The 25,230-nt window shown below is 43.2% G+C and overlaps 1 protein-coding gene across 1 annotated transcript in view; it reads right to left on the reverse strand.

Annotated features, from left to right (window-relative positions):
- Nucleotides 1-159: 159 nt before the first annotated feature.
- CPAMD8 (C3 and PZP like alpha-2-macroglobulin domain containing 8) overlaps nucleotides 160-25,230 on the reverse strand; it is a 54,075-nt gene continuing 29,004 nt past the window's right edge. Inside the window, exons 28-43 of the mRNA XM_086627598.1 lie at nucleotides 23,573-23,729; nucleotides 23,035-23,109; nucleotides 20,887-21,052; nucleotides 20,261-20,347; nucleotides 19,116-19,252; nucleotides 18,590-18,745; nucleotides 18,123-18,185; nucleotides 17,498-17,736; nucleotides 14,237-14,324; nucleotides 8,304-8,378; nucleotides 7,509-7,614; nucleotides 7,316-7,426; nucleotides 6,418-6,630; nucleotides 5,899-5,973; nucleotides 503-671; nucleotides 160-195 (exon numbers count right to left, since the gene is read on the reverse strand). Coding sequence (XP_086483724.1) covers nucleotide 195; nucleotides 503-671; nucleotides 5,899-5,973; nucleotides 6,418-6,630; nucleotides 7,316-7,426; nucleotides 7,509-7,614; nucleotides 8,304-8,378; nucleotides 14,237-14,324; nucleotides 17,498-17,736; nucleotides 18,123-18,185; nucleotides 18,590-18,745; nucleotides 19,116-19,252; nucleotides 20,261-20,347; nucleotides 20,887-21,052; nucleotides 23,035-23,109; nucleotides 23,573-23,729 — 1,918 coding nt within the window. The 3' untranslated portion in view covers nucleotides 160-194. The remainder of the gene's footprint in view (nucleotides 196-502; nucleotides 672-5,898; nucleotides 5,974-6,417; nucleotides 6,631-7,315; nucleotides 7,427-7,508; nucleotides 7,615-8,303; nucleotides 8,379-14,236; nucleotides 14,325-17,497; nucleotides 17,737-18,122; nucleotides 18,186-18,589; nucleotides 18,746-19,115; nucleotides 19,253-20,260; nucleotides 20,348-20,886; nucleotides 21,053-23,034; nucleotides 23,110-23,572; nucleotides 23,730-25,230) is intronic.

Genomic DNA, 25,230 nt, shown 5'->3' on the forward strand with positions numbered 1-25,230 from the left:
AATTGACAGAAAAAATAATGCTGAGTGTCCCCCTTAGCGCTCCCGATCCCCCCCACGGGGCAGCAAAGCCTACAGTTCTGAGTGCATCAGGAAGTAGTCATCGTTCGGTTTCTGTTCTGCAGCAGGTCGTCTGTAGGAACAAACTCATACAGGAGTTGATTCTGAGCCTCTTCTCTTTATTTAAATTACAGACTTCTGTTGGAGAGAGAACATAATGGAGAAAAGTCACTTTCCCATTACGTATCTTTGTGAAACATCACTGGGCAGGGCAGAGAAAAGCTTAAAATGTCACTTCTTATTCTGCTCGGGATGGAGACATTCAGGTCACAAAGACTTTTAGATGCTGCCCAAGCAAGATCTTGTTCCCGGTGACTCCTTGCAAAAGGGGTAGCAGGTCAGTTGTAAGAACGGCCCTTTTGAGGAATTCAATACATCTGACCCAACAAATGAGTTAGTACATGATACGTTGACTCTCAAATCCGATTTATGACCCCCAGCTCACCATTCTACTGTGGTCACTACTTCCCGAATCTTGTCCTCTTCTTTTAACGTGCTTGCTGTTGTCAGTTCTGCCACGATCTCAAAGACGTCGGCCTCCGACGCGTAGGGGTCCGGGTCGTACTCGTAGGAGTAGTATGACAGATCTGTCTGTAGTGGAGGGTCTTCCTCTGCTGGAAAGGAAACCAGAGAGTCTCCAGTTGTGCTTTAGCCAAAGAAACTGCATTATGGCATCATGTATTGCATCGCAGAGAAGGGGAATGCCCTAAGAGGGAAGGAATTTTAATCAGGGAGGCAAATCAAGGCCAAACGAGTGCCTTACGTGAGGGACGGAGGCTACACATGTCAATGGACCTGCACGTGCATGCCGGGATTCACATGCAAGGAGGAAAGCTGCTGTAAACCAGAATTCTCAATCTCCCAGTCTGAGACCTGGGCACTGGAAAAAAATTAAAGGCATCATGGGAGGTGGGGCAGAAAAGGCCACGTATTTGAAGAAACATCAGTCTCATTTTGAACTATCTAATTAACTGAGGTGCTTAAGTTAGAAACCAGTTCACTCCGAGACCTGTATATAGTAGATAAAAGCGAGAGGTATCTTTGGGAATGCCAGATGTCACGGATGAGCTACTCTGCAGTCTGAAAATCCATCTCTCCCCTTTGACTGGGTCCAAGCCAAGTACCTCAGTCACGGAGAGGCCAATCCATACGAAGACGTGCGACGTGTGCGCTCTTTTAAGCGCCGTTTTATGAAAGCGAGCCACAAAGCTAGAGGACAGACTGTAAAGCAGTTTACTTTTTCACGTGTGTCATGAAAAAGATGAGTGCAAGCAGCTAGATCTCTTTTCAGCTCAACAAGCATGAAGATTTTGGCACAACAGGCCAGAAACCTACATCAAAGCCATTCTCTTCTCCCTCAGCCTGAATTAGCAGTAGCTGAGATACATCTGCTTCAGCACAGTCACATACCACAGAGAAACTTCCATCGTTTAAGATAGGAACAGACACATCACGGGCAGAAACATGGATTTATCCTCCTCGCATTCACTCCAGTCTGTACCAAGACACCGGCAGGTCACTACCCAGTACATATCCCACCCAAAACAGGCTGTGCCTCTGTGCTGGGTGACTGCTCACCGTCCCTAGAGGGTAAAACTTCTAGGAATATCAATAGGTCCCTGTTTTCTAAACTGCTCCCCGAGCCAGCTCAGCTGCCCATCTTTCCTGTTTGCTTTCTGTGTACACTGCTCTAATCCAAACCACAGCAAGTCGTCGGAACATAGCTGTTGCAGGGAGGAAAAGTCCCCCTCCTCACCCCCCTGCAAAGTTGGCTTAATTTAAGGAGAAACACTCATCAAGACTTTTGAAAATCTTTGTTCTCTAGAAATAAAACATCTGAAGGTCCTTCCCTGTTGCCTCCCACATCCTCCCAGCGACAGGCTCAGCCCTGGGCACGGGAACGCTTGCCTGAAAGCAGAGTCAGTCTCTCTGTTCACTTCTTCTTGGCCTTCTCCGTGCGAGAACCTGCCAGATCATGAGCTTGTTCTATGAATGGATGATTGCTGTGCACCAGGGACAGAATTAACATCACAGACCTCACTCTTCCCAGGAATGCAGCATTGGAGTCGAAGCAAAGACGAGAGGCCGACATTTCCTGTTGCATACAAACCACTCCCCCATCTCCAAATGTTTGTGCCTAAGCCAATGTTTGCTGAACACCGATGGGGTGAAAGGAAAAATGGCCCATTGCCAGTTCAATTAATCCCAAAAGAACAGCGCTCCTGTGAATAATGTGCCTGCCGGGGAGTGTTGCGAGATGACTCCACCTGGAAGCAGAGTTCATTCTGATGTTCCCATTAGGGGCTGGTGATGGGTGATGGCATTTAATTTTTTAAAAAATAACAACGCCACCAAATAAAAGTATCATAATTCCACAAAGAATTGTCTTCCAGTTACCAGCCCCTCTAACTGCTAGAGTAGAAATAACAAAACACAAATAAGATGGCTGCAGCTGTGGGGAGAAGGCTGGGGGGTCGGGCAGCACCAGGCTGGGCGTGCTGTCTGCTCAAAGCAGCACTGATACCACCAGGTGCTGCTGCCCCACACCTCAACACTGCTTTTCCATCAAATCCGTGTAAAATCATAACGTTACCATGATAGCAACATACTGCCTTCCAACATAGCTGCACCTCTGGCAGAGATGATTTAGGCAGTTTCAGAAGATCATGGATCGTGTTCCTCTCTGGAACAGGTTGCCCAGAGAGGTGGTGGATGCTCCATCCCTGGAGACGTTCAAGGCCAGGTTGGATGAGGCCCTGAGCAACCTGATCTAGTTGGAGATATCCCTGTTCCTTGCAGGGGGGTTGGACTAGATGACCTTTGAAGGTCCCTTCCAGCCCTAACCATTCTATGATTCTATGATTCTATGATCATTAATGACCTATGGAAGCAATCAAAGCACCACTTCATTAGAGAGATGGTATCAGAGCTACAGAGGATCTCTGAAGCTCTGAAATCCACCCTATTTTTGCAGTCTAGTGTAACAACGATCTTAGGAAAGCCATAGTCTGGAAGGCACTTTTGATACTGATACTCCAGTTAGCAACCAAAATCCTGCTCCAGGAGCTTTCAGTACAAGCAAATATGACTGGAACAGGCTGTGAAAGCATAGTAGCAGGGCTTCAATGCTTCAAGGCAGAGGTGGGTCCATGCTACTCCTCAAAAACCTGTTTCATCCCTCTTAGTCTCAGTAATTTGCCCGTGAGAAAGAGCAGCCGTGGAAGGGAATTCAGACAAGAGTTGTTTTAGCTGACTCCTGTCACCCTGCACGCTTCCCTCTCAATCAAGAGGATACTTCTAAAGAAGCCAAGAGGATCTACCCATCTGTACAAAAAAGGCTACAGTTTTATGGTCAACCCTCAGCCGTTCTGCCTCACTGCAACATCTGCTGCAGGCTTCTGAAAGGCTTTTTAACATGCTTTGACAATAGCTAGGTGCTGCGAGAAGCACTGCATCCTGGTTTTTCAGGACCATCTCTGTAGAATTGCTTACCTTGAACAGCACAACTCAAAAGCTGTTGTTTATTCTAGCAGACTCACTGGTGTATATGGAACTACACCGCAAGCCTGTTTGCCAGAGCGAGCCTGAACACATTCCCAAGTTCCCCACTGTGTGCTGGAAGGAAGCTGGCTCCCATTGTTTCCATGGCTGGGGTGACACAGACAAGAGCTGACAATGAAGGCATCAATCACACCGAGCTGAGCCTGCACCGGTCGTACGGCAAATACAGAAGGATTTCAGACAATATAAACACCAGGCGGTTCTCCAGGAAAATGGTATTTCCTGAAGATTAACACACCGAGGCAGTTTCACCAACCTGCCCTGAGCTTGATTTGGCTCCTGGAGTTTTGCATCCTTTTAGGAAGTCACAGATTTAGACATGGCTCATCAGAACTTTTGCTAGAAACCCGGAGCACCTGAGCCGACTTAAACCAATCACATGCTCCAATGGTAACAAACCAGTGAGTCCAAATGAGACCCGTGTATCAGGAGGGATTCATTCATTTGTTAAACTTTGATTCATGTACCGTGTGGTTGACCTGAGAGGAGCCCAGAGGATTAATGAAAATCACATGCTGGGCTCTTTTCCTGATGCAGGATTTAGTTTTATTTCTGAGTGCTCACTCTGCCACGGCTGCTCAGACAGCTCAGGTCAGAAGAGTATCTGCCTTCCAGGAGACTCAACTTGAACACTCACAGATCCTAGAACAAAGCCAGCTCCAAGTGCTTGAGCTTTGACAAACATATTCTTATGGCATAGAGGTTTGTTAATCTAACATCTTTATAAAAATGCCACATACATTAAAAAAAAAACAATCAGAATTTCCACTTTTGCTCTTACTGATAGCCTAGTGAGCCAACATTGCTTTTGTCTGTTTAGAACGGAAACCAGAGGGTTATTTTTCTTAGACAGGTACTTTAACACAGATTATTCCAGAAACACTGTTCTGAAAAATTTTGGACTGTGGACTGTTGTCGAGTTCCACAATTTTTTCCCCCCCGGTAACCATGCTTTTACTATAAATTTTTTATTTGAAAATAATGTCATTGCAGTCCCAGTTTTGTAGACCAGCAGCAAAACACTTAGTATGGCCTTGCATAGCAGCAGTGCCCTACAGAGCAGTCTGGGAACGCTGCTTTAAAGGGTTCAGATTGGAAACAGTTTCCATGCTGAAGTACACAGCATTTGCACAGAATAAAGGCAACAAGCATCATCTCAGCTATTCCAAAAGGCAGCAATCTCATATATATAGTCACACTAAGTCCAGAAACAAAGAGAGGGAAAATAGGAGAGAACTCAAACACTTTAAGATTGAATGACGTATAGAAATAGTCATAATGGAACATTCCTCGTGCTTTTACACCTTTATAAGAAAACTGTCCATCAACATCTGTAGAGCAGAGGAGGGGCAAAAAGCAGGGTGGTCTCTCATGTTGGACATATCTTAGTCTGAACTCCGGTGCAAAAGAAAGACATGAGAAGGCACAGAGTCTTCTCGAAGAATTAACTTGTTTTACCGATTTGTTAGGAGAGTTAGAGGCCAGGGGAAAATTAATGAGTGGAAAGCAGCCAGGAAAAATCTAGTCCAGTTTATTTACTAGAAACAGCATGAAACAAACTATTCTATTGACCCCACTGCTTCTTGGTGAGATTTATTGTGAGCCATGAGCAAGTTCGACATGAGTCTTGGAAAAAAGTGTATGAATATAAGCACCAAATAAAATGAGCAGCCAAATTCCTGGCTACTCCATCTACTGACCTTAACATTTTTGCTCACTAAGGCCCTTTATTCCAAACAGCAGCTCTGAGAGAATCAAGACTGCCAGCTTAATTTTTGCACAGAACTGCTAGAGACAAAGTTAATCCACCTGGATTCGAGTTCTTGCAGTGTATTTTTCTGTTGTCATGTCCTGTTCAGTTTGTTGAAACACATTACCTCAGCCTGGTTTTAAATGTGATCTTTGCAGCTTAAAATTGAAGAAAAGATCACAGAGTGTGCATTGTTCAAACATGCCAAGGCTGAGAAAATAGGAGGGTCACTTGCCCACCCCTGTGAACAATTACCTAAATCTTGCACATGTGCTGAATAGAGCAGGTATCACACAAGATTTCCTGAAAGGAGAAGGACTAGAAGAGCTAATCTGTTGCTGAATAGTTATCATCCTAAGTTTCCTTGACCTCTTCATTTTTTTCTGATTTCCGAATGTTCTGTCTTTTCTAAAAGATAAAGAAATTCAGCTTCTTTACTTAAATGTGCTTAAGAGCTAAATACTCTTTTATATAGTGATAGGATAGGCTTTAGAAAAAGGCCTTGGATAAATGCAAAGGTATGGTATTACCTGCTGGAGTTTGTTGAACGCTGGGTTGCTCAACTGTGTGGGAGTGTGTATCCCTTTCTTCTGGCAAATTCTTAGCTGTAAATAAAAATAAATGCATTGGTCATAAAATTTGTTAATGAATCTCTAGAAAATGTTTGCGTTCCCACAGGTGGCATACGCAGTTCACCGAGCTACTACACTGCACATCATGAAAGCCCACATAGAATCTCCAAAGAAGGTTGTACTTCATGGATGTCATTTTTATCTGGGGTTATTCACTTCAGATAAAACATCATCACTAATTTTCTCTAAAGTTCATTCTGATTGGTAAAACACGTATTCATGAGAACGGAAAACCAGTTATTCTGAGCTAAACAGGCTCTTACAATTTAATCCTCTGTTGTAGCAAAATAATACATAGGAGGTTTTGAATTCTCCTCTTTTCCCTACCACACATATGTAATTATCATCTGCTTAGAGGAGGATTCGTAGTGTTCTGCAAGCAGATTGTAACAGAAAAGGGAACTGAACGAAACCTACAGGCAGAACATTGAGACATGGGCATCTGTTCTATCCTTGTATTATTCCTGCACGATGCCACTTCCATCTGGCAATGGTTCGGGTAAATCTGTCCATCTGATCCACACACAGGCTCCCCATCATAGCCACAGTCTCGCGAACACATGCACTGCTCAAAGTACTCATCCTCCAAGCAGCCAAAAATGTTATTGCATGGTCCAGAGTGAACAAAGCCTGCAAAGCAAACACAAACATCGAAAGTAATATTTTTTCATAGCATGGGAAAGGGGAAGATGGGGTGGCAATTTTCTTCCGTTTCTCTGATGTAAGTTTTCATGTTGAATTCCCCAAGACTCGTCATAGGAATTTACAAACGTGGTGGAATAAAAAGCTCTGGGAATAAAGCTGTCTCTCAGAAAAGAACCATATTGCAGCAGATTCCAGGTACAGGATAATGCAACTCTTGTGTGTGACGTAGAGAACAGAAAGGAACACAGAGTTTCTGGGGAAAGCTATTCCTTTCACTGATCCATGAAATTGTTCAATCTTCCTGCAGTTAATTGTGGAACTCTATTGCAAGATATTTTAGAGAAAGAACACCAAATTGCATTTTAAAGAGTTTTTACTTTTATGTTTATTAATACATCTCACCTTGGGCAGTTTCCTCCAGCATTATACATTGAATCTTGCCTCTGAAGCAAACAACAGTCCCTTTGGTGGCTGAAGAGCAGACTACGTTGGTCTCTGGCTGTCACAAGTTTAACACTGCTGTCCCACAAACCTTTGTACAACTTCCACTAACACAGATAGTGAAACAGAGCATTTTTCTAAATATAATTTGGAGTTCTGAACTCCTGGAAAGTATGTCTGTGGGCTCAATTTTCCAAAAAAAAATCTGCTTGGCTTTGGTGCAACTTACCAACCCACTGGCTAGCTGAGCTTTCCACCTCATTGCACGTTGGCCCATCACAGAGCTCCCGAGCCAAGGGACTGTTTTCACTCACGTTGTAGAAACGAGTTGCTTCAAAAGCTGCAGGCAAGCAAGAACTAGAAATCACAACTGAGCCTTATACTCCAACGCTGGCAAAAATCAAAGGAAAACAGGCACGTACCTGGCTCATAGTAATCATACACTTTGATAGGAACAGGAGCTGTTTTCCCAACTATATGCTCTCTGAAAGCTTGAAACTTTACACAGGTCATGCACTGGCTTGGAATCTGTGTGAAATGATGTAAAAGACTCACTGTAACAAAATCTGCACTTTAAGTGAAGAGAGACAAACAAACATAGCGTGTGCCCCTAATGTAACACCTGGGGAGAACGAAAACACCTCCAATACCAGGTGTAGAGACAAAAATAATGAATAGACAAGAAACAGGATGAATTAAAACACGATACTTTGCCAGCCTTTAAAACACATACTTGCCATACAACAACAGCAAACCTGAAACTCAGGCTGTGTTCCCTGCCTTACCAGCACCACTCCTGGCATCAGCCAGCTTGCTAATGCAACCAGCCAACAATTTGCTGCTGATGACCAAGCCAGGAGAGATCTCATCTTCCACTCTCAGGTATGTGCTTTGAGATCTAAATTAGACTGCATTTTTACTCTGTCCTTTTAGCAATGTTCGTTTTTGCCTCAAAATAATCTGACTTTCAGGTACGACTAAGTGATATCTACCCAGTGATTCTATATGGGCTGAAGCTAATCACCTGCCTCTATTAATTACACTTCAGTTTCCACTAAAACCTCAAAAGAGGCTCAAGCAACTGGCCAGGTAAAGCTGCGCAGTAACCCTCACCTGCGAGGGACCATCAACACCAACACACTGCACCTATGCCTGATCCACTGGTCATTTGCCTTTCATTGAAAAGCAACATAATTATAAAGAAACAAAGTCATTACCTCATCAAAATAAAAAAGGACTTTTCTTCCATCCACTTCATATCTTTTTAACCCAATTTGTTTGTTCATCAATAACTGGGGGGAAAAAAAAAAAAAGCAACAGGTTTAGTTTAATCTCGTTTTACAGAAAACAGGTTGAAATTAGAGAATAAGAAAGATTTTTAGACTGCTTAGAAAACTGCTCGGACACTAAAACCAAGGGATTTCTTCTGCTGGAAAACAATGTTTCAGTAAGAAAATGGGGAATCATAGAATGGTTTGGGTTGGAAGGGACCTTAAAGATCATCTAGTTCCAACCCCCCTGCCATGGGCAGGGACACCCTCCACTACACCAGGTTGCCCAAAGCCTCATCCAACCTGGCCTTGAACACTGCCAGGGATGGGGCAGCCGCAACTTCTCTGGGCAACCTGTGCCAGTGCCTCACTGCCCTCAGAGTGAAAAATTTCTTCCTTATATCTAATCTAAATCTGCCCTCTTTCAGTTTAAATCCATTGCCCCTTGTCCTATCACTGCACACCCTTGCAAAAAGTCCCTCTCCAGTAGTGCAGAGAGGATTGCAGTGGCTGTCTCACAACTGAGGAAAAAGCCATCTTTGTTCTTTTCTGGGATCTGATGAGGAACGCTTGCAAGGTGCACAATGCTGAGTGTTCTTCCTGGTCCCTGGTGCATTTATCTCCCTCAGACTATGCCTGACATATCACCCATAATCTAACTGAATAGCTCCCAGCTTGTTTTCAGTACCAAGGCTCAAGAAAGACCTCAGAGACTCCAAAACACTCGATAAAGTCTCTTATTTACATTCCTTTAGACTGCCAGGGAATCATGCTGCTGGATCACGTCGGGTGTTAAAGGTTCCCTTCTCCCACCAGCTGAAAAATCCAAAACATTCTTCTGCCAGGAAAATTAATCCTTACATTTGAAAAGAGCAGCCATTTGAAAGAGCCAAAGGCATCCTCCGTTTTGACCAACGACGTCAGGCCAGGCCTTTGCTACTCATCCTCTCTCCCTCTGAGACACAAGGATTTGTAATTTGCATTGTACCAGTCAGGCCCAAAGACCACCTCTTCTTTTGGGACATTCTGCATATCAAAGGAGTATCAGAACACAGTCTAGGAGTAACTAACTCCTGTATCTGGCGTGCTACTGCCCCTGATCTACCCAGCCATTTGTAAAAACGCTCCAGCTCATCTTGAGTTGAGTTTCAATGCACATGGTTGAGTCCCCATTCCTGGATGTGTTTAAGAAAAGGGTGGATGAACTGCTTAGGGATATAGTTTAATGGGGGATTAGGGACGGTTGGACTGGACGATCTCTAAGGTCTTTTCCAACCTAGAAATTCTATGAAATTCTGTGAAATCTTGTGCTGGCTGTAGGTCTGTACGTATATCACAATCATCGTCTTCAGAGGGCACAAGAGCCCTCATTTATGGAATTACTGCACCACCTCGAAGAATCCAGTAACTATCTGGTACAGAATGCTGATGAATTGCCACCAAAATATAAATGCTATCATCTGATATAATTCCATGAAGTTTTATTTTAAAATTTCCAAAAGACAGACTCATTATTTTCCATATTGGGAACACTAGCATCTCAATATTATAATGACTGTCACGCTGTAAGTACTTGATCAGTTGATCAATCATTACTGTTTTGATAAATTGTATTCGGAACACTTCTATCACGTCAGAAATACGTAATCCAAAAACTAGGGAGAACGACGGTCTGTGGAAGAGGACTCTTGTGTTTTTATCCCAGTTTGCAGAGTGAAGTAAGGACCAGAGCAGACACTTCTATTCTCCCAACTGACCTATTACTTTAACCTCTCTGTCAGACAATCCTGTTTGTGACACAAGGATAATATTTCCTTGGCTCTCTTTTTTTGGTCAATGTTCCTAAGTAATTTTGAGATCTTAGAATGAAAACTCTGTGGAAAGGAGAACAAAGCATTATTGTTGTGCATTCGAAAGAATTACATGAAGCAAAAAGCATTTCTACTGAAATTTGCCCAAACCTGCTACCAACAGCTTTAACTGCGAGTTTCTTCAGCGAAGTGCTCGTAGTTGTAAAACCTTGCACACAGCTTCCTGCTATTACTGTAACAAGCAAAGGAACATGTGTTTAAGTCCCACACAATATGGAAAGGGCCAATTTAATTTGTCCTTATAATTTTTAGGGGCCTGATGGTGGCTGTTATTACTCAGCAGTAGATGGCTGCAGACAGCCCTTTTATGAGGGCTCGGAGAGGCTGGCGCCACCGGGAAACGCTCAGCTCAGCTAAAGTTGCATTTTTCTGGTGAAGCTTGATATATACCAGCCTGTAGCAACCTCCTGACCTTGTCGACACCCAGCATTATTAGAAGGATTTGTGGCTGCCCAGCCAGGGGGGCTGCCCCCTACGTGCAACAGAGCATTCATTAACCATCACTGCCCCGGAGCTGCACGTGGGTCCGCTCCGCGCACACTGCTCCCTTGTGAGGGCAAACAACACACCAGGAATCTGATTTATGGCCCTGCCCCTCCTCACCAGGAGGAGAGGCAAACGGCTAGAGAAACAAGAAAATGAAGCAGTGGGAACCGCGGGGCTTTGCTGAAGGTGGTGTCCAAAATACAAGATAAAACTAGTACCGGGTCGTCAGTGGAAGAATTTCATTTTCGTCAGCATGATTTGGATACATGTTTGATAGCCATGAATAAGTCACAGGGCTTGTAGCCGCTTCTTCACTGCCTACCTGTATATATGCTTGATCTTTCTCCCTACGTTTCATTTTTTACAGATGCAAAGGGTTTCTGCAATAAGAAAGATGGAATTCAGCTCTTCAAGGGGAACATCCCCCCTTTGCAGATGCAACATCCTTCCCAATTCAGCAAAATCTCCTACTGCCCGAAGGAAGTAATTCAGTTCTGGTTTTATGGATTTACACTGCCCAGTCCTGAATCCTCTCTCCAAATCAAGGCACCAACTACACGGTCTTTTGCCCAAAGAACTTTCAGAACGGTGCGTTTCGAAACAGCCCTTTTGTGTCTCACAAACACTGAACCAGCACGCACTGCACGAAGTGCCTGACACCTTTCTGGGATTTGAAAGGACCTAACTCTGGTTAGCTCTGTGGTGCAGGAGCTCAGCCTTCCCAGTTAAGAAAGGGAATCAGCTCCTTTTCCCATTACGACAGGGAGAAAGGAAAACAAAGCACCTGCTGCTCAGTGCCCAGAGACCCTAACGGATGGGGCTACACTGGGACTCTGGTGCTTCTCTAAAGGAACACGAGATTCAGACAGGCAACGAGATACCACAAGGCAAAGCACAACCAACTGATCTGCTTGATGCTAGAGAAAGCCTAACGTGCCAGAGAGCTCGTTCAGCTTTGAGAAGATACCTCTTGTGCAGCAGCAGAGCAGTTTGCTTTCACCCTGCCTGCCTCCAGCCAGGCCAGGCTCAGGGACAGAGCAGAGGAAGGACACAAAGCCGACACATGATGCTTCCCAGAACCACCTATCTGACACAAGCAGTGTGGGTAAATCTCCCTGTTTCTCTACTCTAGCTCCCACATGCCCAGTGTTTGTTTCTGATTTAGGAGTGCTGACCAGCACCTGGTCAAGGAACGAGCGGTGCAGAGGCACCAGCAAAACAGCACTGAATGCGACGCAAGAACCTCTGAAGCCATGAGAAGCCAAATATCAGAGGCAGGCTGGTGTCACAGGGCACAAGGGTGATGGCAACGCTCTAGAAGACAAGGAAGAACAGAGGTTCTGCAGACAAAAGTTTTGAAACAATACACGGTTAGTTCAGTGGGGAACCAGAATCAGAGTTTCCTTGCAGAGAGTATATCCCAACGTTAACCATATATTCACAGTTATCTTCAGTGTTTCCGCTACTCCAAACACGCACACCGTGCTCTGAGCACGGATCAGTGTGAACCATCAGACACAGCCCAGGAGCAGATTGCTGCGTGTCGCAGCCTTTCAGTAGCCACAAAACGAGCACGTTTGCTTTACAAGTCTTTATCTGGGACACCTGTCTGGCCCAGCCATGTAATCGAGCCTCCTACCAGAGCACAGCTGCCTTGGCAAAAAGGAAGAAGCATTCAGGGACTGAAATGACAGAATCTACACGAGCTTATGGGATCTTCTCAGGACTCTCAGCCTGGAAACTCATAACCTCTCCCCTGCTGAAACTGGTAAAGGAGATATTCACTCCGTGCAGCCTGGACAGCGGGAGCTCCTATTTCTGTAATTTCTTCTTAGCCCGTTTCAGGACAAATAAGGAGTACAAGGATTTGTTACTTAACCCAACAATTTTTCTGTTCTTCAGTAATGAAAACCCCTTTGTGCTTTTTGTTTCAACTCTTTCCCTCCCTTTACTCCTCCTTTTCCTCTGCTGATAAAATGTTCCATGGGTTTAACACCATAAAAATATCCTGTCGTTCTCCTCCTGTCCCATTTTGAGTTCTCTGGTCCCAAGCCAGGTTTCCATCCATGTTTTTTCTGCCATCATTTACGTAAATTACTATGAAAGAGAACTTATCTGAAAGCAATACAAATGCCTGTCACTCTAGTACCTTCAACAGGAGGAGACAGAATAGTAACCAAACCCACTACAGGCCCCCTCACCTAATTTTCCTCCTTTCTCTTACCACAGGGATACTGGAGACCCCTTACTGGTGGTCTTGCCTCAACTGAATAGCCATATTCAGTTTGTTGCACCATTTGTGGCATGTGAGAGAGAATATCACACTCAAAGGTCAATAGGCCGATTAAAAATTGATATGTTTTATACGCATGCATTCAAAAACAGAACTCTCAACATGCAGCCTGTGAATAGATCTAAAATAACACTGATATTTCTTTTTACAGGAATAATTTTGTATCTGATCAACACACATCTCTGTACAAAAGTATTCCAGCACAGCTCCCTCGAACCAAAAGGATGAAATTCTCCTCCCGGGGATTTATACACAAGTTTCTCTGGCTTCAGCGACAGCCCAGGAGACTTTCTGACAGCAGCTTTTGACATGGATTGTAAGTCCCTGAAGAGTAACATATTGGCCTCATTTTCTCTGAGAAAATGCAGTGTGTTTATAATATAAAATTAGCCAAATGAAGTGAAATCCTAGAGAAGGCAATGCAATGTGTGCTTTTCCTTGAGTTAGGATGTCAAATTAAGCTGCCTGGTCTTCACTACAACTCTACTTTAAAATTCTTTACCCAAATCCCTCCAGCCCCTCCTGTTTAATGAAGACAAAGTTATTAATAGAAGAGATCTTTTGGAAAGAAAATACTATATAGCTCTTTACCAGTTCTCAAGGATGCAAAGATTTGACCTCTTTAGTTACATAGTCCTTAAAAACTCTTTTGCAGCATAAAACCCACCAGTGAATACACTGTAATGCTTCCACAAAATATAAAGCAAAGATTACAGTTCATCTTCCCTGGAGGGCTGGCTGGGTGAGAGGCACATTCTGTCCACCTCACTTTGGCTTGCAATAAACATGATGTTCTCCCATAAGGAAAAAAGAAAAAAAAAAAAAGAAAAAAAGGCAAAAAATTCCAAGACACAGAGCCTCCAAAGAAATGGAATCCAGATGTTGGAGATAACACAGCCCACTAAGAAGCCATAAACAGCTCCTGTTAGAGCACATTTTCACTTCAGCATTTCCACATGGGTTTCATTTAATTACTGTGCACTGTGCTCAGTAATAAACCTTCATTTCTTGCTCGGAACATCTGTTTACTCATTTCAGATAAATATTTTTTGACAAGTTAAATCTCCTACTCCCTCAATTTTAATTGCATCTTTTCGGACAGTGCTCTAACATTCAACAGCAGTTGCTTCCTACTGCTCCCCAAAGAGAATCCCTGCCAATTAGAGCAGGGATTAGATCTTGGTCCTGGCCCAAGATCATGTCTTGCAGTCTTCATTACAACGTCTTACCTGCTCTAGGCTCTCAATATCTGCACGAAACCCTGAGAACAACGGCACTTCCAAGACAGCCATGTTAGAAGATCCAGAGTGCAGCCATCTTCCCATGAGAACAAAAAGAGAGAAAGAGGAAAAATAAACTCAGGATCCAAGATAACAAACAGTACAGGACAACTCAGGATAGAGAACAACCAAAACAAACTTCAGGGGAAAGAAAATGAAAAGGATCTACTCTTCCTTGAAGGACAATCTACTTTACAAAATCCTCTTTCCTGCTTTTATTCAAAAAAAATTAAGCACAACTCACAGAGGGCAGAGACGTAGGAGGTGTCCAGGCAAACAGGCAGAAAAGCAGAAGGAAGGATCTGGTCTCCTGTGGGGCTACTTGTCTCATTTTTCAATTAGTCACTGAGAAAATGAACTTGGTAAAAGGGAATAACCCCTTGGAGTAGAAGAGACTTCTGTTCTTTCCTAAGTGGAGGGCTGTAAATGGATTGTGGTGTAAGAGGAATGTTACTTCCCAACACCAGCCAGAGTCATTCAACCTGGGGGTTTCGTAAATGGCCATTTCCCTCCAGCATCTAATTGACACTGAGAAAAATGCCTTTGCTAATGAGCCAGCAAACTCACTCTCTAGTTATTAGTGTTACAGAATTCACTGTCTATATTGTTCTCTATAGTATCTGCAGAGACTCCAAAAATCACTGAAATTCAGAGTTGTTACTGCTGAAGCATGCATTAAAAAAAAAAAAACACACACAGGGAGAGGTGGAGAGAAAGTTTATTTGGGCCATTGCAAAAGATTTCAATTTCTTGCAGTATGGCAGAAGAGTTGACACCATAACAAAGCAGCTCCTGCTAATTCCAGAACAACACTCCTTTTCCTGGTGTTCACATATAGTCAGCTCTGACCTATCCCTCCTTGGCAGCTTACCTGTTTGCTGCTCGGTTGCGCCACAACGACAACGAGCCTGGACCCAAGAGGGCTCATTAGTGCCCAGCACTGAGGAAACAGTGAACAGCTTCCAGGACCAGATTTGCCAGATCCGAACTGGCTCCTGCAGGGCTCTTTGGAGACCTCTACATGGAGATCTCCATGCCTAGTGGGGGTGTGGGTGAGTGAGTGTGCTCAGGCTCTGCACAGAGCCAACCTGGATGTAATGCCATCCCCAAGCTCGTACGCCCACAGCAGCACGGGATGGTCTGTGGACAGATCCAGCTGGCTCTGTGCAAGACAGTTCCAGGCTGACAGTCTCCCAGAGACATTAAGCCTTGTTAATCCCAATCTAACTCCACGCACCATGCTCCCTAAAATATCCTATGGTATCCCTTTACTTGCACTTTTCCCATTCTCTGTTATATCACAGCCCTCTGTTTGCCATACTGTTTTCTCCCAAAGGTCTTCACTGAGCACGACAACACTTAAACCAGGTACATTCTGAAGAACATCCCCAGCTCAAAATGTTTCAACTGTCATCCTTAGATGCACTCCTCTGTTTGCATTGCCTAAATCAGATGATGAAGGAGTTAAAAGAGCATCATTACAGGAAGAAGGGGAGGAAAGGGAAGATTTCATTTGCTTTTGTTTTCTTTCCAAGCAATCAATCTCCTCGGACTGGGCTTCCTCTCAAATTTCTGTCTTTGCTCCAGCAATTCCCAGGGCAGAAATTTCAGAAATAACAACAGAAAGGTTGTGTTGATGCAGGGCAGGCTCCTTGGTTACAGGCATCTTCAAGGGACTGACAAGATTTCCAAAGCCGACGTCCCCAGGACAAGCTGCAACGCTTAGGCAGGGGGAGAAGGGGTTGAGAAAGTGATATTGTGTTACACACAGCCAGACCAACCCCAGCAAACTTGCGGGTGATGAGTTTGAGTTGCTCGTCACTGGCTGTTGTTACTGGTGGCAGGAAGAATCCAACTAGGCTGAAAAATGCCTGGCCAGCAACACGGCCACAGGAGCAAGGGGCAAGTGTGCTGGCAGAGATAACAAGATCTCATCCTTGCCTGGAGCCAGCGCAACCGTTTTCAGGACTGTAGTCACTGGATGGCGTTGCCTCTGCAGGAAGGAAGGAGCCAGAAACTGATAGAGGGGTGAAAGTTTCCCACTTCCATGAATTACATTTGTGCTGTTTGAGTTCAGTGAAGCTGTAGCCCCACCACCTGCCATGCTCCTGGTCATAGATATGCAGAATAGTTATGGAATTCTTGGGAATGGTTTCTTCTGTTCTACAGTAGGATGATGTAAGCCCTACTATTTACTTTGGTTGTGGCTTTCCCTCTTTTGGGCCAACTTTCCAACAACGTCCTTAAAAATCAAAACATTTTGTAAAGAGATCAGCAACGCCTGATAACTGCAGTAGTACCAACATGTTTAAGCAAAACGTGTAAGTGGATTGAATAGAGGTCAGAAATTATTCTTGTTGCTGTTTGTCTACAGGCAAGCCGTTTTCTCCTAAGTTTCCCAATCTGTAAAATGAGACAGAACTGCTAATGTCCTTGTGAAGCACTTTGCGAGCTAGGAATGAAACTTCGGAGCTTTAGTATCATGCCATCTTTAAAAATTATTTTAAATTTCTTTATGCAGAATAAGGAGATAAGCAGTGAGCTTTAGAAAGCTTATTAACAAATATCTGCATATAACGTGCCTTTATCGTAAATTCCAAATTCATACCATGGTAACAAGCATGTTCTGTTAGGTTTTTGGTATCCCAAACTGAAGGATAAGCAACTCTAACATTAAAGCTAAGTCAATAAAATTTCTAAAACTACCCACATGTTAAGGATATGAGTTAACCAATCAAAATTACCTAGCTTTTTTAGGCTTTTAAGAAAAATCTGTTAGTGAAGACCTAGAAAATAACCCAGAACTTTTTCTTTTCCATGTGATACAAGCAAGTGACATTCAATTTGTCTTCAAGGTTTGAGAGGCAATAATGAAACTTATTAATAAAAACCCAAGGTGTCGTCCTCTTTGTAAATGTTGTTCTTATTTCTTTACCTTTGACATATACTTGGCACTAAAATTATTAATGCCAGCAGACAACACTCGAAAGTCCATGCGATAACTGTCCTGCAACCCACAATTATGGTTGAAATTCTGCACTCTGCGTGTGAGGTGTTCTGTCTCACACTATTTGAGATATGGACAGTGGAGCAAGAGAGAATTCGGTATTTTTCCTGTATCAATTAATGTACCAGTACAGATGGATTAACGAGCAAACTAGGTTGTTTCTGAGAAACAGGCAGGACATGATGCAAACTGGTATTTCCTACCTAGTGCACGTCTCCAGTATGACTTTGTATTCCTGATGGTCTTGATCTGAAGCTGGGTCATCATCATCCACCAGTGCTCTCTCTCTGTGCAAGGCTTCAGAGCGATTCTCATCTGGAGAGGCAGACCGCAGGAGATTTGGAGCTTGAAGATGCTGCTCTGACTTTGGCTCCTTGAGGTTAACCAGGAGCTGGAAAGCTGGTTTGGCAATAGGATCAGGTACATTGTAAGTGACATCGATCTGCAGTAGAAAGGGGGCAAGGAATGAAACAACACAAAACAAAAGAATCAGGGCAATTTATTAGACCCCAGTGTTTTGTAGCATCTACAAATGTTCCCTAAAAGACCAGCATAAACACTAGATCTCTTCAGAGAGAGGTAAGGGTGGGCACAGAGACAACGGAGGCTTTGCAACACAGTTACACACAGGTAAAGCTGTACCAGAGCAGATGCACCTTAGTACAACCACTTTTACTTCTATGAGTTAAAGCAACATCACATTATATAATTACGTTGAGAGAAACTGAAGCATAACTCCTTCCTCACAGCAAAATGGGATTTAAAAAGTAGCAAACAGACTGTGAGTTTAGAGAGCACATACTTTCTCCAGCCCCACGGCAACTTTACCTGCATCAGACAGCAGCCTTCACCTTTGGCACTCACGAACAGCCCCGTTGGAATACTGGGGATCTGAGGAGAATCCACAGTTAAGATCCAGATAAGACATGGCACTTGGAATGGAAATGAGTATCAATTTTAACTTTATTCTATACAAAACACCTTTCTAGTTATAAAGCAGACTGAAGAAGTGAAGTGAGTATGAGTTACTCTCTTCAGCCACCTGCATTTAACAACAGTAGTAACAAGCAGCAGCACAAAACAAGCATCAGGCACTAGTTATGATGAAAAACACCTTTAACTTTGAGTGCCGCCTCCTTCAGATCGGAACTCAACCATAAAACCCCAGAAAGTCCCAAGATCTCAGGGTTTATCTTGTGCTTTTACCAGTACTGAACTTATCTGAGTTGTCATTCAGAACCCAGCTCAGAGGGATCGCTTTAAGAATTTGGCCACATAAATACAAAACCACCTACCACTGCAGTCTGCAGGACTTTTTTATTCATCTTGTTAAGCTCAAATGTCTCCTGGTAGTCTAGATTAGTAGAAGCCAAGGAAATGGTAAGGTTGACTCCTCCAACATAAGAAAGGATGGCATATTCAGCCAGAGCCTGCAGAGCTACACATGTGTCCTAGGGATCAGAAGAGGGAGAGATCAGAACAGTGAAGAACACAGGAGCACAGTAAACCTATAAACAAGCACTGTGCTGTACAGTCATCAGCTTCTGGTAGCAAAAATCTTTCTTATTAATTCAGATAGCTAAACAAATATCAGTTTTGTTCACTTTTACTGTCAAAGGCATCTGTGAGGAGAAAGCCTAGGTTCCTTTCAAATTATCAGTCCGAGGAGGAAATGGTAAAGAGCACTGGAAAGTTTTTCTTCTTACAGACAGCTTCTGTCTAGACTCTAGACGGAAACTCTGCATTGGCCATTCCTGAATCGATTGATTTGTACAATTGATTACGCATGCAGTGAAGCTGCTTTTTTTGGAGGCAGCCCACCTGGGTAGATGAGAATCCTCCAAGCGCGTTCCTCTGCTGTGAAAGCCATTTTACTACCGGGAGCGCAGAGGCCACGTCTCCCAGGAGTGTGTAGGTCAAAAGGGCATAAGATGTCATTTCAACTTCTGCAGAAACAACTGGAAGGGAGGGGGGGAATAAAGAAAAAAAATCAGAATATCAGCTAGAAGTGAGATCTGGGCAGGTCTAGAGATAGTTTATGAATATTCATTAATTGAAAAATAAAAAAAAAAAAGCTGAGTCTGAAGAAGTAAACACAAGAAGAGAAAAATGAAGTTAAAAGACGTCTGCACCCAAGATGCATCATCTTCCAAAGATATCTCTGCTTCCAACATAAGCTCTTTCCTTCACACAATAGATAACCTTTTCTCTACTTGATTGTATCCCATAAGTAATTTCTCTCCCACTCCAGTTCTACTTTGCTGCTGCCCATACTGTATTCCTGTCCTAAAGATTTTCATACAATATCCAGTTAGATCCCCTCTGAACATTGGTGCACCTGCACCATACTAGAGAAGACAAGGGCCTTGTGTGACTTGCAAATTACAGCATCATTCACTGTTGTTATTGCTTTGATAATTAAAGTCTGGGAAATCAGCTGAAAAGCCAGTGACTGCCAATAAAAGCTGGGTATATAATCCCTAGGTCTATTTGAAAATACAAAGCTAAACAGCTCTAAAATCAAATGGTTTTGACTCCTCTCGGATTTCCATTTTAAATTATTCCTCCCTGATGGAATCCCATACAGCTATCACTCTCTTGTGTTACTCGCTGTCTTTATAAAACTGGAGTGAAAATTGGGGCTGAAAAGCCAGTCCTGCCTCAGCCACATCTAGTTCTGTCTCTCATTTGCTCTTAACCAGCTCTTTCAGCGTTCCGTTACCTGCCTCTTACGAGCTCTCATCTCATCTGGATCCTGCCCTGGCACTGCCATTTTCAGAACACTTTGCCTAAACAAGCTTTCTTTGAGGACCAAAACCTTGTGTCCCTCCAGGAATGCTACCAAATCGAGGTGGGGGGGAAGTAAGGAAAATTTTTAAGTGTATTACAAATTCACTAGAGTACAAACAGTCAGTGACCTGCTGTTGCAGCCCATTCTCTTATCTCTGTCTTTGCAGCACAAGTACCTGATTGAGAGAGACCATCATTAAATCCCATAAAGGTATCTTCATCAGTAACAAGAGTTCCAGTCAAGCTCCAGTGTGTAAAGCCATCTAGAAAAACAGGGCAGTGGAATATATATTTTATTACAACAGGACTTCAGCTAAGCCTCTGTATAAGGAAAAAACAAATCCTACTATTGCAGCGACTCAAAGAACAGATTCATGCCCTGAACTGCACTGTCCTTCCCTCCTTCTCGACAAGCATCCCTGGGCAAGGGGCTTCTTTTGCAGTTACAAAGATGACTCAGTGTGACAAATCAGGTAATTCCTGGATTTTGGACCAAAATACACCACCAGGGAATGTGACCCATTACAAGGCAAACTCTGTCATGTTGACAGGAAAGTCACTGCGGCGCCTCTGGTACGTTTGCCTTCCTCCAGCATCGGCTGCCTGCGTGGAACTAAGGTGCTCAGCCCTCTTGACAGAGAACCAGGACTTAAAAAGTCAGATTGTGCTGTGAGGAAGACCTTGTGTCACAGCATCCTCTCCAGCAACTCAAATACATCGTTCAAGTTGCAAGGGCTGTTTGGGTGGTCCTGTAGGGGAACAGGGGGGGATTAATGCCGGACTGGAGCCAGGAGCACCGTACCTTGAGTAATAGCCATGCTGTTCATCTTCCGCAGCGCCGCAGCGGCAGAGGGGCTGTGCAGCAGTGTCAGGGCGTAAGCCATCAAGGCAGTAGTGTAGGGGTCTTCTGCTGAATGCAAGTTGGACTCTAAGAAGTGCTTTGCTTTGTCAACAGCTGTTCTTTCTTCCTATATTCAGAGGAAAGAGCCCAGACATAGTACCAGCCTCTATACCTGTCCTAGTTTTAGCTGGGACAGAGTTTTTAAAAGACTGTTAAAAACTCTGTCCCAGCTAAAACTACGACAATACCTCAGAAGTTAAAAGCATTTCTCATGACTTTGTGTCTGTTAAAAAAACCCCACCAACCTAGGAAAAATGCATTTTGCTCTCTGCAGAATGACAGTAACACTTTCCTTTCCTCAAGAAAAGCCATGCGCCACAAATTTAAAAAAAAGGGAGCAAATAGCTTAGCAAGAATGACCTAGACTAATACTAAGACACATTTATTCCCCCCTTAAGCTGAAGAAATTTCATGCCCCTGCAAGGCAGCAGATGAACAGAGCAGAAGCGAGCTCTCTACTGTATGTTTGATTGTGTTCCTGACACTCTGGAGCGTCTAGCAGACGCCAGAGGATAATAAAGGCCAAGGTTCCCAGGGGTCCCTGCAGCCAACAAACATGTTTTATTAACTCCCTCAATGACCTCACCACGTAGGAACGTGGCTCTGATAATTTATAGAAACAATTTAATTGGACTTGATGTAATTTGGTTTCCTTTGATTTCCCTGTGGCACTAACCTTCCCCTTCCTCATTTCCTAGCTAAGATCATTAGTAACACTTGCAAATGTCCTCTAGGAAAACCATTAGATCCACAGAAACTGCACTTCCAGCAAATAAAAACGCTAGGGCTGTCTTGACACACAGCAGCCCAGAGAGAGCATCACATCACTTCTCAGAGAGGCACACTGCTGACAGGGAGGCAGCAAGTTACCCTATGAGCACTGGAGGATTTTCTAATTTTTTTTTTTTTTTTTTTTTTTTTTAATAAGGTTGAAGGCCTTCCACCCCAACAAAAACTAGGGGCTAGGGGGTATCTGCTTGCAATGGCAGCATGGTCTCACTCTTCCTTCTCACTCTTCAGGTTTTGCCTGAATGGGCAATCCTTTAGTCTGAGTACAGACCACCATGCCATGCTGCAACAGCCACTACACCTCCTGTTTTCATCTTCCAGTTCTACCTGTACAGACCTACTCGCCCACCACCCCCCTTTCACTTGCAACCAAGGGAAGAGCTGTATTCATGACTTGCCCAGCGCATCTGCAAGTGGACATTTTCCCACCCACAGTCAGTGGAAGTGTTTAACTATGATGTGATCTGAGCATCTCCAGTCTAGTGAAAGTCATGTGGGCAAAAACACAACAGAGGAGAGGAGCACCGTTTTCACCACGAGTTTTAAGAAGCAATATCTAAACCACCAGTTGTACGGAAAGTGATTTTTTTTTTTTTTTTTACTTCCAAAATTATGCTGCATAATTCCACGCTCCTATGTAGCTATTCTTTTTTCTGCAGTGTTCCTGTTCTGTCTCATTACAAAGAGGAGAAACATTTTTCTCCAGAGTCCTCAATCCAGCACACTACAGGAGTGCAGCTCTCCAAAGATACTGTAAGCTAACAGCAGTAGCATTTTGGCCACTGTAGCAAAGGCAGACTGCAAAAGTTTTCTGGACCCCTGAAGCCTGTGCTGCTCTAGTTAAACTGCTACTAGCACTAAGCTGCTAGATAAAGGGTTTCTGGAGTGTATGCAGGCAAGCTACCAGCATCTGTGTAGGCTGCAATCACACCTTGAAATTACAAGGCAGAAAACATTTTTTGCAACCATTTCTGGGAGAGGTTGGAGGATGGGGTTGAAGGAAAGAGTTTTGCTCTGGTAGAATCAACCTTCAGCTGATGGTAGAAGGAAGGGAGATCACCTTGAATAACTTCAGAATAAATTCCTTAGTTAAGAACAATCTCAAGGCTTTCAAACAGCCTCTGTTACCTGGATACCATCATTCTAGAGAGCACAGACCCTTTGAAAGAGAACAGCACTAAAAATCAAGTTTAAAAATAAATAGAGAGCATTTTTAGTTAAAATTGCTTTCACATTCTACATATTCTGTGTTTTTGTTACCTCAGAAGTTACACCTGTTTCCAGAAGAGATGCAACCACATAAGCTGTCAGGGAGATCTTACCATGGATTCCACCCTGGAGGGCAAGAAACACAAAACCACTTGATGAAAACTAGAGAAAGGGACACTGGATAAAAAGATTCTTGAAGCAAGACAACGATTATGTTATAAGAGAAGCTGTGGAATCACAGAGCTTCTTTTCCTTTGCACATAAGCAGAACGAAATTTAGGAACCCAACCTAACATTGTAGCTTCCTTCCCTCACAATAGCCTGAGAGCACAACCAATGACCTCATACTCCGAGACATGACTCTCAAGTGTTTGCCAAGACTTGACATCTTGCTTCCCGTTCTCACGGGACAGCACACAGGTACGTTCTGATTGACTTTCTTTAACTGAAATTCTGGTTATTCCTACACTATTCTAACCTTTCAAGTACAATATTCATATTAGGCATAAGGAAACTGCATCACTTCATGCTTTGAAAATAACTTTAAAAATGCACCTAGTGCATGATTTTGAGTCTGTGTAGTTTTTACCTGAATGTCCTTATTGAGTATCCTGCCCATAGCAGGAAAAGAACCATCTTCTTTCTGATGCTGGATGATCCAGTCTTTGGCAGCTGTTAGTTCTTTCGGGTCAATGAAAATAAACCCACGAGACTGCGCAAAGGACTTGAGGACAAAAGCTGTTAGCCTGTAAATATGAATTTATCATCTTTACTGAGAAAACAAATTCAGGATAACGTATCAGTAAGGGGAAAACAACATTCTTAGAAAGCACAAATTTTAAAAATCTTGTTGAGGAAAGACTAAATGTTGCTAAAAAAAAAAATATAGTGGTACATAAAAGCACCCGAACACTATCCAAACTTCTGGATAAGGGTAGGATTAAGGGTCCACTCATTGAATTGAAAAGTATAACTGGAAGATACATTTGTCTTAGTTATGACGCACTCTGAAATTCAGTTCCCTTTTACAGATGCTCACCTGCTACCCAAGTTACAAAAGCTTTTAAATTAAGAATCAATATCCTTATAAATATGGGATTATTTTTAAAGAAAAGAGAGTAAATTTTCCCATTTTGTTACTGTCTTAACTAAAAAAAAAAAGAAATCCCATTGCTAAAGTCTGAGGCTGTGTTAAGACTTTAGACAGAATTAAGACTTAAGAAAGCAACAGAAGTGTTTTTGGAATTCTAAACCTCTGACATGCAACAAGTGCGAACTCTGGCCAGCTTTGGGAGATTGAATCATTCGTTTTACAAGCCTCTGAGGAATGGGAGGGTAGAAAGCATGCTGCCTGGCAGGGAATTTTTCAAGTGTGAGGTCATTCTGTGTCACCATATTTTACATCTAGGGACTGGGAGATGCCAGATCTGAGATAAAAGTTTACTATCTTAGAAGCACTGAAGCAGCAGCATCCTAGAAGTGGTACTTCCCCTCGGATGAGCTCATGAAGAAAAATCAGTTTCAAGCAAAATACGGAGCAGATGTAGAAGCCAAATGACAGCACAAGCAAATGAATGAAGACAAGTATCTACTACATCTGAGACATTACAGTCAACTGACACGCTAATGTGATGGAACGCACAACCTTAATGCCACGGTTTCCCAAGGGGCACATCAGTGAGAGGAGCTGATTGCTCAATTTCAGAGTTTCTGGTTCTCATATTGTTTGACTCCAAAAGGCCCCACACTTCAATTCTCAGGGCATAAGTCCATACCATTCCATGTCATCCATAAGGGGATATGAAGCACTTGGGACAAACACTTTTTTGGGTTCTTTTGGATTGTTTTTTTGTGTTTGTTTTTTTTTCTACCCTGCTAGAAGCCTCTGCCACTTCTAGAGACAGCAGGTTTCTCTGTACATGCTTCAGGTGAAGCTCCATTCCCTAGTGGAGTTAGATGCTTAAATGCCCCATATATTGTTACTCCAATCCCAGTAGATCAAATATGATCCTCAACTATAGCTTCTGTGCCTAAAGCCTGGACGTATTAGTAGATGTGACTATGTTACCTGCCCCTGAGTTTTGAAACAACTCTAATACACCTAGTAGTGTAGTATGAACACTCAGCAGCACTGAAACAGTAAGCCTATAGTCACTGAGTATTATTTCTATTCTCCACCATGTGCAATACCACGATGGAAGCTGGAAAATTACTCGTCTTTCCTTGCCAATTGTGTATTTTTCCCAT

This window comes from Tauraco erythrolophus, chromosome 28, assembly GCF_009769465.1.
Source record: "Tauraco erythrolophus isolate bTauEry1 chromosome 28, bTauEry1.pri, whole genome shotgun sequence".
In the NCBI taxonomy this organism is placed as follows: Eukaryota; Metazoa; Chordata; class Aves; order Musophagiformes; family Musophagidae; genus Tauraco; species Tauraco erythrolophus.